The sequence below is a fragment of the Panulirus ornatus genome, chromosome 7 (genome assembly GCF_036320965.1).
Source record: "Panulirus ornatus isolate Po-2019 chromosome 7, ASM3632096v1, whole genome shotgun sequence".
Classification (NCBI taxonomy): Eukaryota; Metazoa; Arthropoda; class Malacostraca; order Decapoda; family Palinuridae; genus Panulirus; species Panulirus ornatus.
Window position 1 is genome coordinate 50,137,891 of NC_092230.1, and position 16,092 is coordinate 50,153,982.

Below are 16,092 nucleotides of genomic sequence, written 5' to 3' on the forward strand. Positions count from 1 at the left end.
AAACTCACCTCCCAATTGATTTTCTTTCACACACTTTACCAAACTTGGTCACCAGCTTCTGCAATTTCTCACACGAATCAGCCACCAGCACTGTATCATCAGCAAACAACAACAGGCTCACTTCCCAAGCCCTCTCATCTACAATAGATTGCATACTTGCCCCTCTTTCCAAAACTCTTGCATTCACCTCCCTAACAGCCCCATCCATAAACAAATTAAACAACCAAGGAGACATCACACATCCTTGCCACAAACTGACATTCACTGGGAACCAATCACTTTCCCCTCTTCCTACTCGTACACATGCCTTACATCCTCAATAAAAACTTTTCACTGCTTCTAACAACTTACCTCCCACACCATATACTCTTAATATCTTCCACAGCGGATGGAACCATGGAAGCGGAAGTGGATCATAGGGTGGGGGAGGGGGCGAAAATTCTGGGGGCCTTGAAGAATGTGTGGAAGTCGAGAACATTATCTCGGAAAGCAAAAATGGGTATGTTTGAAGGAATAGTGGTTCCAACAATGTTGTATGGTTGCGAGGCGTGGGCTATGGATAGAGCTGTGCGCAGGAGGATGGATGTGCTGGAAATGAGATGTTTGAGGACAATGTGTGGTGTGAGGTGGTTTGATCGAGTGAGTAACGTAAGGGTAAGAGAGATGTGTGGAAATAAAAAGAGTGTGGTTGAGAGAGCAGAAGAGGGTGTTTTGAAATGGTTTGGTCACATGGAGAGAATGAGAGAGGAAAGATTGACCAAGAGGATATATGTGTCGGAGGTGGAGGGAACAAGGAGAAGAGGGAGACCAAATTGGAGGTGGAAAGATGGAGTGAAAAAGATTTTGTGTGATCGGGGCCTGAACATGCTGGAGGGTGAAAGGAGGGCAAGGAATAGAGTGAATTGGAGCGATGTGGTATACCGGGGTTGACGTGCTGTCAGTGGATTGAATCAAGGCATGTAAAGCGTCTGGGGTAAGCCATGGAAAGCTGTGTAGGTATGTATATTTGCGTGTGTGGACGTATGTATATACATGTGTATGGGGGGGGTTGGGCCATTTCTTTCGTCTGTTTCCTTGCGCTACCTCGCAAACGCGGGAGACAGCGACAAAGTATAAAAAAAAAAAAAAAACTTCCACAGAGCATCTCTATCAACTCTATCATATGCCTTCTCCAGATCCATAAATGCTATATACAAATCCACCTGCTTTTCTAAGTATTTCTCATGTACATTGTTCAAAGCAAACACCTGATCCACACATCCTCTACCACTTCTGAAACCACACTGCTCTTCCCCTATCTGATGCTCTGTACATGCCTTCACCCTCTCAATCAATACCCTCACATATAATTTCCCAAGAATACTCAACAAACTTATACTTCTGTAATATGAACACTCACCTTTATACCCTTTGCCTTTGTACAAAAGCATTATGCATGCATTCCACCAATCTTCAGGCACTTCACCATGAACCATACATACAATGAATATCCTCATCAACCAGTCAACAATACAGTCACCCCCTTTTTTAATAAATTCCACTGCAATACCATCCAAACCCGCCACCTTGCCAACTTTCATCTTCCGCAAAGCTTTCACTACCTCTTCTCTGTTTACCAAATCATTCTCCCTGACCCTCTCACTTCGCACACCAACTTGATCAAAACACCTTATATCTGCCACTCTATCATCAAACACATTCAAAAAACCTTCAAAATACTCACTCCATCTCCCTCTCACTTCACCACTACTTGTTATTACCTCCCTATTTGCCCCCTTCACCGATGTTCCCATTTGTTCTCTTGTCTTATGCACTTTCTTTACCTCCTTCCAAAACATATTTTTATTCTCCCCAAAATCTAATGATACTTTCTCACACCAACTCTCATTTGCCCTCTTTTTCACCTCTTGCACCTTTCTCTTGACCTCCTGCCTCTTTCTTTCCCAGTCATTTGCAGTATTTCCCTGCAAAAATTGTCCAAATGCCTCTCACTTCTCTTTCACTAATAATCTTACTTCTTCATCTCACCACTCACTACCCCTTCTAATCTTCCCACCTCCCATCTTTCTCATGCCACAGGCATCTTTTGTGCAAGCCATCACTGCTTCCCTAAATACATCCCATTCCTCCCCCACTCCCCTTACATCATTTGCTCTCACCTTTTTCCATTCTGCGCTCAATCTCTCCTGGTACTTCCTCACACAAGTTTCCTTTCCAAGCTCACTTATTCTCATCACTCTCTTCACCCCAACACATTCTCTCTTCTTTCTGAAAACCTCTACATATCTTCACCTTCGCCTCCACAAGATAATGATCAGACATCCCTCCAGTTGCACCTCTCAGCATATTAACATCCAAAAGTCTCTTTCACGCGCCTATCAATTAACATGTATTCCAATAACACTCTCTGGCCATCTCTCCTACTTACATACGTTTTTTTTTTTTTTTTTTTTTTTTTTGTACTTTGTCGCTGTCTCCCGCGTTTGCGAGGTAGCGCAAGGAAACAGACAAAAGAAATGGCCCAACCCCCCCCCATACACATGTACATACACACGTCCACACACGCAAATATACATACCTACACAGCTTTCCATTGTTTACCCCAGACGCTTCACATGCCCTGATTCAATCCACTGACAGCACGTCAACCCCTGTATACCACATCGCTCCAATTCACTCTATTCCTTGCCCTCCTTTCACCCTCCTGCATGTTCAGGCCCCGATCACACAAAATCTTTTTCACTCCATCTTTCCACCTCCAATTTGGTCTCCCTCTTCTCCTCGTTCCCTCCACCTCCGACACATATATCCTCTTGGTAAATCTTTCCTCACTCATTCTCTCCATGTGCCCAAACCATTTCAAAACACCCTCTTCTGCTCTCTCAACCACGCTCTTTTTATTTCCACACATCTCTCTTACCCTTACGTTACTTACTCGATCAAACCACCTCACACCACACATTGTCCTCAAACATCTCATTTCCAGCACATCCATCCTCCTGCGCACAACTCTATCCATAGCCCACGCCTCGCAACCATACAACATTGTTGGAACCACTATTCCTTCAAACATACCCATTTTTGCTTTCCGAGATAGTGTTCTCGACTTCCACACATTTTTCAAGGCTCTCTTTTTAAACCAGGTATTCTCAATCACCAGTCCTTTTTCAGCACACAAATCTACAAGCTCTTCACCATTTCCTTTTACAACACTGAACACCCCATGTACACCAATTATACCCTCAACTGCCACATTACTCACCTTTGCATTCAAATCACCCACTCTCGTGCATCAAAGCTGCTATCAGAGTAATAAGTGACCATCAGTACTACATGAACATTAGAGTACTTCATGAACATCATAGTACTAAATGACCATCAGAGTACTAAATGAACATCAGAGTAATAAGTGACCATCAGAGTACTTAATGAATGTCTATCAGTAAGTGAACAGCAGAGTCGTACATGAACATCAGAGTACTAAATAAACATGAGTACTTCATACACAACTATCAGTAAGTGGACATCAGAGTCCTATATGAACATAAGAGCACTAAATGAACATCAGAATACCAAATGAACGTCACAGTACTAAGCGAACATCAGAATACAAAATTAACATCAGAGTACTTAATGAGCATCATATTAGTAAGAGAACATCATAGTCCTATATGACCATGAGTAATACATGAACATCAGAGTAACATGAACATCAAAGTACTAAATGAACATCTATTTAATGAACATCAGAATATGAAGTGAACATCAGAGTACATAGTGAACATTGGAATACTTCATCAAGAAACAGTTTACTTGACATCAACAGGCTAACTATATAGAATATGTCCAATGCCACGAGGAATGTTAACAGTGATATTTCTTCACACATTCTTGTATTTCATGTCAAAATACTTTTCCATTCATAAGTTACTCTAAATATGCCAAGAGCCAAAGTACAATATCGAGATGACGAATAGGTTACAAAACTTTGATACTCAGTAATATAGTCAGAGCTGTCTGTTGTTAGTTACTAACAAAGCTTTGCATGTTTTTCCTGCAAAAGTGCCCTAGTATTAATTCTGCATAGGTTTCCAAGTTGCAAGCACAACATGAAATGCTATTTGAAGTGACTGGAACAAATTATAAAGATAAAAGTTATTCATTAATTTGGACAGTGCATTATACAGCAAGAAAACATGATTAGCAAGAAATATTTCAAAATCAAATAGTTAAACTTTCAAATGACTACCACAAAACAATATATCACACATTTGTTTTGTCAAAGTATTAAGTGCCTTAACATTTCCTAAATTAATGAACACAAAAATTCTCATTCATAGCAAAACCTAACATAATTTTTTAAGATTAAATAAATTACTAAATACAGGAAAGAAACAAATACCATCTTATCTCAAAAATCCTGAGAAAAGATCTCAGTACTGTATTAACCCTTAAAAGGAAGTCAATCTCAGATGAGACCTTGGCTTACAAGGAATATGACCTCACATGCGAACCAATTTCTGAACTGACCTCCTTTGACTCAAGGCATCTTTTTTCCATACATATTTGCCATTTCCCGCTTTAGTGAGGTAGCATCAAGAACAGAGAACCGAGCCTTTGAGGGGAAAATCCTCACTTAGCTAAATCAATCATTAATACTTGTAGTAGCATTCCACGTACTGTTTCTAGACACTATAGCCAAAACTTTTTCCATACACTGGACATCACATATGTAGATGTCAAGGGTGTCCACCTGAGCTGTGCCCTCATGGTATGTAGTAATTTATGTAATGTCACTTTTACAGGGTAAATAAACTTAACATGCCCGACTGCACAGAAGCACTTGGAGAAAACAAAACATTCAAAACCAATGACTCAGCAGGCTGAGTTGTATATCATTTTAAATTAACTTATGAACCAGTTAATCATAAGATCAGACTAAATAATTTTTCTTAATATTCTAAAACTTTCCCTGCAATGCATACAAAAATTATCTCAGTTGCTTTACCGATGGGTTAATGTCTGATATCCTTACCATACATAAAACAGAAACAAGTCCCTCTTCCAGATGGATAAGAGGTTGTTTTTCATGGGCCTTCAAGACAAGAAGAAAAACCTATAATGGCATTCTGAGCACACACTTCACGACAGAGTACTGTTTGCTTAAACTGCCAATTGTGACGGGAAAAATTGCAGTTACAAAGTGTGCAAGCATCTTTTACAGCCGGCACTGACAGTCAAGGACCTAACAAGTGCAAGACAAATATTAAGACCGCTTTACTAAACGCAAACTGGGATATCAGTATCATAACTCATACTTGGAAAATATCAGATGGCACAGTTCCCAACTTGCACTAAAAATTAGTTCCCTACTGGCTGAAAAGGCATAGAGGGTTCACAGAATATTATCACTAAATCAAAAGGTGCAATAACAATGTGTGAAAATATGCATGGCACATAATTGCTTAATGCACTACATACTGCCATTAGAAATAATATGAACTGTAGAATAGAGAAAATAAAGGACTTAGAAAACAGTATATAAACAGTGTACTAGACCAATCTGGATGTGGTGGTTATATAGATCTATACAACAAAGCCTCCAACATTCTGATTAAACAGACAACAACCTGATCTGAAGCTCCACATGACCTCCAGAGCCAGATGAACCACCACTCCACATCCATGGTGGGCAGGACCACCTCTCCACATTACCTCCAGAGCCACATGGACCACCACTCCACAACAATGGTGGGCAGGACCACCTCACTCCACATTACCTCCAGAGCCACATGGACCACCACTTCACAACCATGGTGGGCAGGACCACCTCACTCCACATGACCCCCCATAGCCAGATGGACCACCACTCCACATACACAGTGGGCAGGACTGCCTCACTCCACATGACCTCCAGAGCCAGATGGACCACCACTCCACAACCAAAATGGGCAGGATCATCTCACTCCACATGACCTCCAGAGCCAGATGGACCACCGCTCCACAACCACAGTGGGCAGGACCACCTCACTCCACATGACCTCCAGAGCCAGATGGACCACCACTTCACAACCAAAGTGGGCAGGAGCATCTCACTCCACATGACCTCCACAGCCAGATGGATCACCTCTCCACAACCACAGTGGGCAGGACCAGATGGACCATCACTCCACAAACACACTGGGCAGGACCAGATGGACCATCACTCCACAACCACAGTGGGCAGGACCAAATGGACCATCACTCCACAACCACAGTGGGCACGACCACCTCACTCTACATGACCTCCAGGATCAGATGGACCACCACTCCACAAACACGGTGGGCAGGACCACCACACTCCACATGACCTCCAGGACCAGATGGACCACCACTCCACAACCAAGGTGGGCAAGACCATCTCACTCCACATGACCTCCAGAGCCAGATGGATCACCTCTCCACAACCACAGTGGGCAGGACCACCACACTCCACATGACATCCAGGACCAGATGGGCCACCACTCCACAACCATGGTGGGCAGAACCACCTCACTCCACATGACCTCCACAGCCAGATGGATCACCTCTCCACAACCACAGTGGGCAGGACCATCTCACTCTACATGACCTTCAGGGCCAGATGGACTACTACTCCACAACCACAGTGGGCAGGACCACCTCACTCCACATGACCTCCAGGGCCAGATGGACCATTCCACAACTAAGGTGGGCAGGACCACCTCACTCCACATGACCTCCAGGGCCAGATGGGCCACCACTCCACAACCAGTGGCCAGGACCACCTCACTCCACATGACCTCCAGAACCAGATGGACCACCACTCCACAAGCACAGTGGGCAGGACCACCTCACTCCATATACCTCCATTACCAGATGGACCTCCACTCCACAACCATGGTAGGCAGGGCCACCTCTCCTCACATGACCTCCAGAGCCAGCTGGACCACCACTCCACAACTAAGGTGGGCAGGACCATCTCACTCCACATGACCTCCAGGGTCAGATGGACCACCACTCCACAACCACAGTGGGCAGGACCACCTGACTCCACATGACCTCCAAGGCCAGATGGACCACCACTCCACAACCATGGTGGGCAGGACCATCTCACTCCACATGACCTCCAAGGCCAGATGGACCACCACTCCACAACCACGGTGGGCAGGACCACCACACTTCATATGACCAACATAGTCGGGTGGAACTCACTTAACCTCCAAGCGGACCACATTACTCCACAGTCAGGTGGACAAGCTGAATCCATCCAACTTCCGTGGCCAGGTGGACCACTTCCCTCCACCTGACAATAGACGAGGCACAAAAGAGGAAGTGGACAGTAAATGCTAAATAGAACGAACTGGTTAAGGTCAGGTTACTCTGAGAATGACTTGGAATATATTATATCATGAAAGACGAACAAGACATGTCGGTCAGATGTATTTCTGGAGGAATAACTCTCCACAATATTTTCTAAATCCGCTGAAAGATGAAAATATAGCTCGACCTCCAAAGCCTAAGACATATCGTTATGGCTTTCCTAACATTCCAGTACCAATACCTTTATGGTCTTGATACACGAGTTAATATATACACATGCATGATATAGTGAAGTGCAGCAGGTATGGGCTGCTCTCCCCAGACAACACTTGTGTCTGAGAGATGTGGTTGGAACACACATTACCCTGAGCAAGGTCTGCCTCAGCCCAGGCCAGGAGGAGGCAAGATTCAAACTGTTGTCCACTCGACCTTCACTCCCACGGTCCTCCATTCCCCTCATTGCTCTTCAAACTACCCACGAACTACTCAATTGTACTTTGTTAATGTCATCCCGATGATAATTACGTACCTTTAGATTTCTGACGATTCATTATACAAGATAGAAAGGAAACAGCTTCCCGCCATTCAAGCCACCCTCACTCTTGCCACATGAGCCGCTTGTAATTGTCTGATTTTCTACATCAACAACAACTACTTCTTCATATTTCACTACTTTCACTATAGTCTTACTATATATAATTTACATATCTAATTAGTTATGTTTCAAAATTTGTTTTTTATAGATAATGATAAATAAACCAAATTCTCACATATTAATAAAGTATAAACTTAATGCAAGTTACAATCGTCTCAATCCCTGTCTGATGTATACCAGTTATCTTATATTATTATGGAGTGTATAATACTGCACCTTAATATGAGGAAAAATTTAGAATCTGAAATTGCTATTTATCTTATTAGAGAAACATACTAGCGTAAAAATAATGATTACGTACACTTGTTCACAAAAAGATGTACAAAGTCATGGGACGCCGGGAAAACGAACGCGCAGACTCGTGCAACCATTGTAAACTGGTGCAAGAAGAAGGTCAGGCAGGCAGGTGGGTGGGTGGCCACCTTGATACATTTAAATTTCTCATGAATGATATAAATACATTATTGTCTTGTGTAGTGATAACTGCATTATTGTGTAATGATAATCCATTAGTGTCTTGTGTAGTGATAAATGCATTATTGTCTCGTATAGTGATAAATATATTGTCTCGTGTAGTGATAAATATATTGTCTCATGTAGTAATAGATATATTGTTGTCTAGTGTAGTGATAAATACATTGTTGTATAATGAACTCGTACGAAGGTTATCAAGTATTGTATCATAATAAACTGGTCATCTTTAAACATTGAAAAATATGTTTATTTATTATTCATAACTAGAAAATGAATGAGTGTATATCTTCAGCCAGACAGAGCACAAATACCTTATCTCACTTTCCTCTTCTTTGTAGGTGGTAGAGAACCACTGTAGGACCACTTACGAGGACGTGTTGCCAGCCTTGACTTACATGTTGACCACTTACGAGGACGTGTTGCCAGCCTTGACTTACATGTTGACCACTTACGAGGACGTGTTGCCAGTCTTGACTTACATGTTGACCACTTACGAGGACGTGTTGCCAGTCTTGACTTACATGTTGACCACTTACGAGGACGTGTTGCCAGCCTTGACTTACATGTTGACCACTTACGAGGACGTGTTGCCAGTCTTGACTTACATGTTGACCACTTACGAGGACGTGTTGCCAGTCTTGACTTACATGTTGACCACTTACGAGGACGTGTTGCCAGTCTTGACTTACATGTTGACCACTTACGAGGACGTGTTGCCAGTCTTGACTTACATGTTGACCACTTACGAGGACGTGTTGCCAGTCTTGACTTACATGTTGACCACTTACGAGGACGTGTTGCCAGTCTTGACTTACATGTTGACCACTTACGAGGACGTGTTGCCAGCCTTGACTTACATGTTGACCACTTACGAGGACGTGTTGCCAGTCTTGACTTACATGTTGACCACTTACGAGGACGTGTTGCCAGTCTTGACTTACATGTTGACCACTTATGAGGACGTGTTGCCAGTCTTGACTTACATGTTGACCACTTACGAGGACGTGTTGCCAGTCTTGACTTACTTGTTAAACATGAAGGATCTTGTCATATTCTCAGTCCAGGTTTATAAACTTGCACAGATCGGAAGCAGCCTCCATAACACAGAAGAAATACTTTACTTCAAAAGTGTCTGTCTGTCTGGGGTGTGCAGTTGTCTGTCTGTCTGGGGTGTGTAGTTGTCTGTCTGTCTGGGGTGTGTAGTTGTCTGTCTGTCTGGGGTGTGCAGTTGTCTGTCTGTCTGGGGTGTGTAGTTGTCTGTCTGTCTGGGGTGTGTAGTTGTCTGTCTGTCTGGGGTGTGCAGTTGTCTGTCTGTCCGGGGTGTGCAGTTGTCTGTCTGTCTGGGGTGTGCAGTTGTCTGTCTGTCTGGGGTGTGTAGTTGTCTGTCTGTCTGGGGTGTGCAGTTGTCTGTCTGTCTAGGGTGTGTAGTTGTCTGTCTGTCTGGGGTGTGCAGTTGTCTGTCTGTCTGGGGTGTGTAGTTGTCTGTCTGTCTGGGGTGTGCAGTTGTCTGTCTGTCTGGGGTGTGCAGTTGTCTGTCTGTCCGGGGTGTGCAGTTGTCTGTCTGTCTGGGGTGTGTAGTTGTCTGTCTGTCTGGGGTGTGTAGTTGTCTGTCTGTCTGGGGTGTGCAGTTGTCTGTCTGTCTGGGGTGTGTAGTTGTCTGTCTGGGGTGTGCAGTTGTCTGTCTGTCTGGGGTGTGTAGTTGTCTGTCTGTCTGGGGTGTGTAGTTGTCTGTCTGTCTGGGGTGTGTAGTTGTCTGTCTGTCTGGGGTGTGCAGTTGTCTGTCTGTCTGGGGTGTGTAGTTGTCTGTCTGGGGTGTGCAGTTGTCTGTCTGTCTGGGGTGTGCAGTTGTCTGTCTGTCTGGGGTGTGTAGTTGTCTGTATGGGGTGTGCAGTTGTCTGTCTGTCTGGGGTGTGTTGTTGTCTGTCTGTCTGGGGTGTGTAGTTGTCTGTCTGTCTGGGGTGTGTAGTTGTCTGTCTGTCTGGGGTGTGCAGTTGTCTGTCTGTCTGGGGTGTGCAGTTGTCTGTCTGTCTGGGGTGTGTAGTTGTCTGTCTGTTTGGAGTGCAGTATGTGAGGTGGTTGAGGGGATGGCAGTTTAGTGCTTCTCCAGACATTGCCCTGGGAATATGTGTTTGTCATTGTACTGCTTGCCGGGGTTGTGGTCAGGGTCAGGGCTAGGATCAGGGCCGGGATTGTGGTCAGGGTCAGGGCTAGGATCAGGCCAGGGTTGTGGTCAGGGTCAGGACTAGGATGAGGGCCGGGGTTGTGGTCAGAGTCAGGACTAGGATGAGGGCCGGGGTTGAGGTCAGGGTCAGGGCTAGGATTAGGGCCGGGGTTGTGGTCAGGGTCAGGGCTAGGATCAGGGCCGGGGTTGTGGTCAGGGTCAGGGCTAGGATCAGGGCCGGGATTGTGGTCAGGGTCAGGGCTAGGATCAGGGCCGGGGTTGTGGTCAGGGTCAGGGCTAGGATTAGGGCCGGGGTTGTGGTCAGGGTCAGGGCTAGGATCAGGGCCGGGGTTGTGGTCAGGGTCAGGGCTAGGATCAGGCCGGGGTTGTGGTCAGAGTCAGGACTAGGATGAGGGCCGGGGTTATGGTCAGAGTCAGGACTAGGATGAGGGCCGGGGTTGAGGTCAGGGTCAGGGCTAGGATCAGGGCCGGGGTCAGGGTCAGGGCTAGGATCAGGGCCGGGGTTGTGGTCAGAGTCAGGACTAGGATGAGGGCCGGGGTTGTGGTCAGAGTCAGGACTAGGATGAGGGCTGGGGTTGAGGTCAGGGTCAGGGCTAGGATCAGGGCCGGGGTTGAGGTCAGGGTCAGGACTAGGATCAGGGCCGGGGTTGTGGTCAGGGTCAGGGCTAGGATCAGGCCGGGGTTGTGGTCAGAGTCAGGACTAGGATGAGGGCCGGGGTTGTGGTCAGATCAGGACTAGGATGAGGGCCGGGGTTGAGGTCAGGGTCAGGACTAGGATGAGGGCCGGGGTTGAGGTCAGGGTCAGGGCTAGGATCAGGGCCGGGGTTGAGGTCAGGGTCAGGACTAGGATGAGGGCCGGGGTTGTGGTCAGAGTCAGGACTAGGATGAGGGCCGGGGTTGTGGTCAGGGTCAGGACTAGGATAAGGGCCGGGGTTGAGGTCAGGGTCAGGGCTAGGATCAGGGCCGGGGTTGAGGTCAGGGTCAGGACTAGGATCAGGGCCGGGGTTGTGGTCAGGGTCAGGGCTAGGATCAGGGCCGGGGTTGTGGTCAGAGTCAGGACTAGGATGAGGGCCGGGGTTGAGGTCAGAGTCAGGACTAGGATGAGGGCCGGGGTTGAGGTCAGGGTCAGGGCTAGGATCAGGGCCGGGGTTGAGGTCAGGGTCAGGACTAGGATCAGGGCCGGGGTTGTGGTCAGGGTCAGGGCTAGGATCAGGGCCGGGGTTGTGGTCAGGGTCAGGGCTAGGATTAGGGCCGGGGTTGTGGTCAGGGTCAGGGCTAGGATCAGGACCGGGGTTGAGGTCAGGGTCAGGACTAGGATCAGGGCCGGGGTTGTGGTCAGGGTCAGGGCTAGGATCAGGGCCGGGGTTGTGGTCAGGGTCAGGGCTAGGATCAGGGCCGGGATTGTGGTCAGGGTCAGGGCTAGGATCAGGGCCGGGGTTGTGGTCAGGGTAAGGGCTAGGATTAGGGCCGGGGTTGTGGTCAGGGTCAGGGCTAGGATCAGGGCCGGGGTTGTGGTCAGAGTCAGGACTAGGATGAGGGCCGGGGTTGTGGTCAGAGTCAGGACTAGGATGAGGGCCGGGGTTGAGGTCAGGGTCAGGGCTAGGATCAGGGCCGGGGTTGAGGTCAGGGTCAGGACTAGGATCAGGGCCGGGGTTGTGGTCAGGGTCAGGGCTAGGATCAGGGCCGGGGTTGTGGTCAGGGTCAGGGCTAGGATTAGGGCCGGGGTTGTGGTCAGGGTCAGGGCTAGGATCAGGACCGGGGTTAAGGTCAGGGTCAGGACTAGGATCAGGGCCGGGGTTGTGGTCAGGGTCAGGGCTAGGATCTGGGCCGGGGTTGTGGTCAGGGTCAGGGCTAGGATCAGGGCCGGGATTGTGGTCAGGGTCAGGGCTAGGATCAGGGCCGGGGTTGTGGTCAGGGTAAGGGCTAGGATTAGGGCCGGGGTTGTGGTCAGGGTCAGGGCTAGGATCAGGGCCGGGGTTGAGGTCAGGGTCAGGACTAGGATCAGGGCCGCGGTTGGGGTCAGAGTCAGGACTAGGATCAGGGCCGGGGTTGTGGCCAGGGTCAGGGCTAGGATCAGGGCTAGGATCAGGGCCGGGGCTGAGGTCACGGTCAGGGCTAGGATCAGGGCCGGGGTTGTGGTCAGGGTCAGGGCTAGGATCAGGGCCGGGGTTGGGGTCAGGGCTAGGATTAGATCCGGGGTTGTGGTCAGGGTCAGGGCTAGGATCAGGGCCGGGGTTGTGGTCAGGGTCAGGGCTAGGATTAGGGCCGGGGTTGTGGTCAGGGTCAGGGCTAGGATAAGGGCCGGGGTTGAGGTCAGGGTCAGGACTAGGATGAGGGCCGGGGTTGTGGTCAGGGTCTGGGCTAGGATCAGGGCCGGGGTTGGGGTCAGGGCTAGGATCAGGGCCGGAGTTGTGGTCAGGGTCAGGGCTAGAATCAGGGCCGGGGTTGTGGTCAGGGTCAGGGCTAGGATCAGGGCCGGGATTGTGGTCAGGGTCAGGACTAGGATCAGGGCCGGGGTTGTGGTCAGGGTCAGGGCTAGGATCAGGGCCGGGGTTGAGGTCAGGGCTAGGATCAGGGCCGGAGTTGTGGTCAGGGTCAGGGATAGGATCAGGGCCGGGATTGTGGTCAGGGTCAGGGCTAGGATCAGCGCCGGGGTTGGGGTCAGGGCTAGGATCAGGGCCGGGGTTGTGGTCAGGGTCAGGGCTAGGATCAGGGCCGGGGTTGGGGTCAGGGCTAGGATCAGGGCCGGGGTTGTGGTCAGGGTCAGGGCTAGGATTAGGGCCGGGGTTGTGGTCAGGGTCAGGGCTAGGATCAGGGCCGGGGTTGTGGTCAGCGTCAGGGCTAGGATCAGGGCCGGGGTTGGGGTCAGGACTAGGATCAGTGCCGGGGTTGTGGTCAGGGCTAGGATCAGGGCCGGGGTTGGGGTCAGGGCTAGGATCAGGGCCGGGGTTGTGGTCAAGGTCAGGGCTAGGATCAGGGCCGGGGTTGTGGTCAGGGCTAGGATCAGGGCCGGGGTTGGGGTCAGGGCTAGGATCAGGGACGGGGTTGTGGTCAGCGTCAGGGCTAGGATCAGGGCCGGGGTTGTGGTCAGAGTCAGGGCTAGGATCAGGGCCGGGGTTGTGGTCAGGGTCAGGGCTAGGATCAGGGCCGGGGTTGAAGTCAGCGTCAGGGCTAGGATCAGGGCCGGGGTTGTGGTCAGAGTCAGGGCTTGGATCAGGGCCGGGGTTGTGGTCAGGGTCAGGGCTAGGATCAGGGCCGGGGTTGTGGTTAGGGTAAGGGCTAGGATCAGGGCCGGGGTTGGGGTCAGGGACGAAGATGGGTTCAGGACCGGGATTGGGGTCAGGGCAGGGGTTGGGGTCAAGACCGGGGTTTGGGTCAGGGTCAGGGCCGGGGCTGGGTTCAAGGCTGGGGTTGTAGACAGGGCGATGAGTTAACCCCACCCAGCGCCATGAGTTACCCATGAGTTACCCGGGGACCCAGCATCATGAGTTACCCCCGGGGACCCAGCATCATGAGTTACCCCCGGGGACCCAGCATCATGAGTTACCCTCGGGGACCCAGCATCATGAGTTACCCCCGGGGACCCAGCATCATGAGTTACCCCCGGGGACCCAGCATCATGAGTTACCCCCGGGGACCCAGCATCATGAGTTACCCTCGGGGACCCAGCATCATGAGTTACCCTCGGGGACCCAGCATCATGAGTTACCCTCGGGGACCCAGCATCATGAGCTACTCCCGGGGACCCAGCATCATGAGTTACCCTCGGGGACCCAGCATCATGAGTTACCCCCGGGGACCCAGTATGAGTTACCCCCGGGGACCCAGCATCATGAGTTACCCCCGGGGACCCAGCATCATGAGTTACCCTCTGGGACCCAGCATCATGAGTTACTCCCGGGGACCCAGCATCATGAGTTACCCTCGGGGACCCAGCATCATGAGTTACCTCCGGGGACCCAGCATCATGAGTTACCCTCGGGGACCCAGCATCATGAGTTACCCTCGGGGACCCAGCATCATGAGTTACCCCCGGGGACCCAGCATCATGAGTTACCCTCGGGGACCCAGCATCATGAGTTACCCTCGGGGACCCAGCATCATGAGTTACCCCCGGGGACCCAGCATCATGAGCTACTCCCGCGGACCCAGCATCATGAGTTACCCCCGGGGACCCAGCATCATGAGTTACCCTCGGGGACCCAGCATCATGAGTTACCCTCGGGGACCCAGCATCATGAGTTACCTCCGGGGACCCAGCATCATGAGTTACCCTCGGGGACCCAGCATCATGAGTTACCCTCGGGGACCCAGCATCATGAGTTACCCCCGGGGACCCAGCATCATGAGTTACCCTCGGGGACCCAGCATCATGAGTTACCCTCGGGGACCCAGCATCATGAGTTACCCTCGGGGACCCAGCATCATGAGCTACTCCCGGGGACCCAGCATCATGAGTTACCCTCGGGGACCCAGCATCATGAGTTACCCCCGGGGACCCAGTATGAGTTACCCCCGGGGACCCAGCATCATGAGTTACCCCCGGGGACCCAGCATCATGAGTTACCCTCTGGGACCCAGCATCATGAGTTACTCCCGGGGACCCAGCATCATGAGTTACCCTCGGGGACCCAGCATCATGAGTTACCTCCGGGGACCCAGCATCATGAGTTACCCTCGGGGACCCAGCATCATGAGTTACCCTCGGGGACCCAGCATCATGAGTTACCCCCGGGGACCCAGCATCATGAGTTACCCCCGGGGACCCAGCATCATGAGTTACCTCCGGGGACCCAGCATCATGAGTTACTCTCGGGGACCCAGCATCATGAGTTACCCTCGGGGACCCAGCATCATGAGTTACCCCCGGGGACCCAGCATCATGAGCTACTCCCGCGGACCCAGCATCATGAGTTACCCCCGGGGACCCAGCATCATGAGTTACCCTCGGGGACCCAGCATCATGAGTTACCCTCGGGGACCCAGCATCATGAGTTACCCCCGGGGACCCAGCATCATGAGTTACCCTCGGGGACCCAGCATCATGAGTTACCCTCGGGGACCCAGCATCATGAGTTACCCCCGGGGACCCAGCATCATGAGTTACCCCCGGGGACCCAGCATCATGAGTTACCCTCGGGGACCCAGCATCATGAGTTACCCTCGGGGACCCAGCATCATGAGTTACCCTCGGGGACCCAGCAATGAGTTACCCTCGGCGACCCAGCATCATGAGTTACCCCTGGGGACCCAGCATCATGAGTTACCCTCGGGGACCCAGCATCATGAGTTACCCTCGGGGACCCAGCATCATGAGTTACCCCCGGGGACCCAGCATCATGAGTTACCCTCGGGGACCCAGCATCATGAGTTACCCTCGGGGACCCAGCATCATGAGTTACCCCCGGGGACCCAGCATTATGAGTTACCCCCGGGGACCCAGCATCATGAGTTACCCCCG

At 50.5% G+C, this 16,092-nt stretch overlaps 2 protein-coding genes across 9 annotated transcripts in view; one reads left to right on the forward strand and one right to left on the reverse strand.

Annotated features, from left to right (window-relative positions):
- Positions 1 to 7,977, reverse strand: part of LOC139749634 (uncharacterized) — a 230,043-nt gene extending 222,066 nt beyond the window's left edge. For 6 of the 8 annotated variants that reach the window (XR_011713005.1, XM_071663782.1, XM_071663789.1 and 3 more), the window contains exon 1: positions 7,850 to 7,977. Coding sequence is in view for 5 of the 8 variants with exons in the window: in XM_071663782.1 (XP_071519883.1) it covers positions 7,850 to 7,871 (22 nt within the window). In the remaining 3 variants the exon portion in view is untranslated. Of the gene's footprint in view, positions 1 to 7,684; positions 7,788 to 7,849 lie in introns of those variants that run through there. The other 2 variants (XM_071663784.1, XM_071663783.1) reach the window with 2 other exon arrangements.
- A 364-nt stretch (positions 7,978 to 8,341) lies between these two features.
- Positions 8,342 to 16,092, forward strand: part of LOC139749636 (alanine aminotransferase 1-like) — a 269,611-nt gene continuing 261,860 nt past the window's right edge. The window contains exon 1 of the mRNA XM_071663791.1: positions 8,342 to 8,381. The gene's annotated coding sequence lies outside the window, so the exon portion shown is untranslated. The remainder of the gene's footprint in view (positions 8,382 to 16,092) is intronic.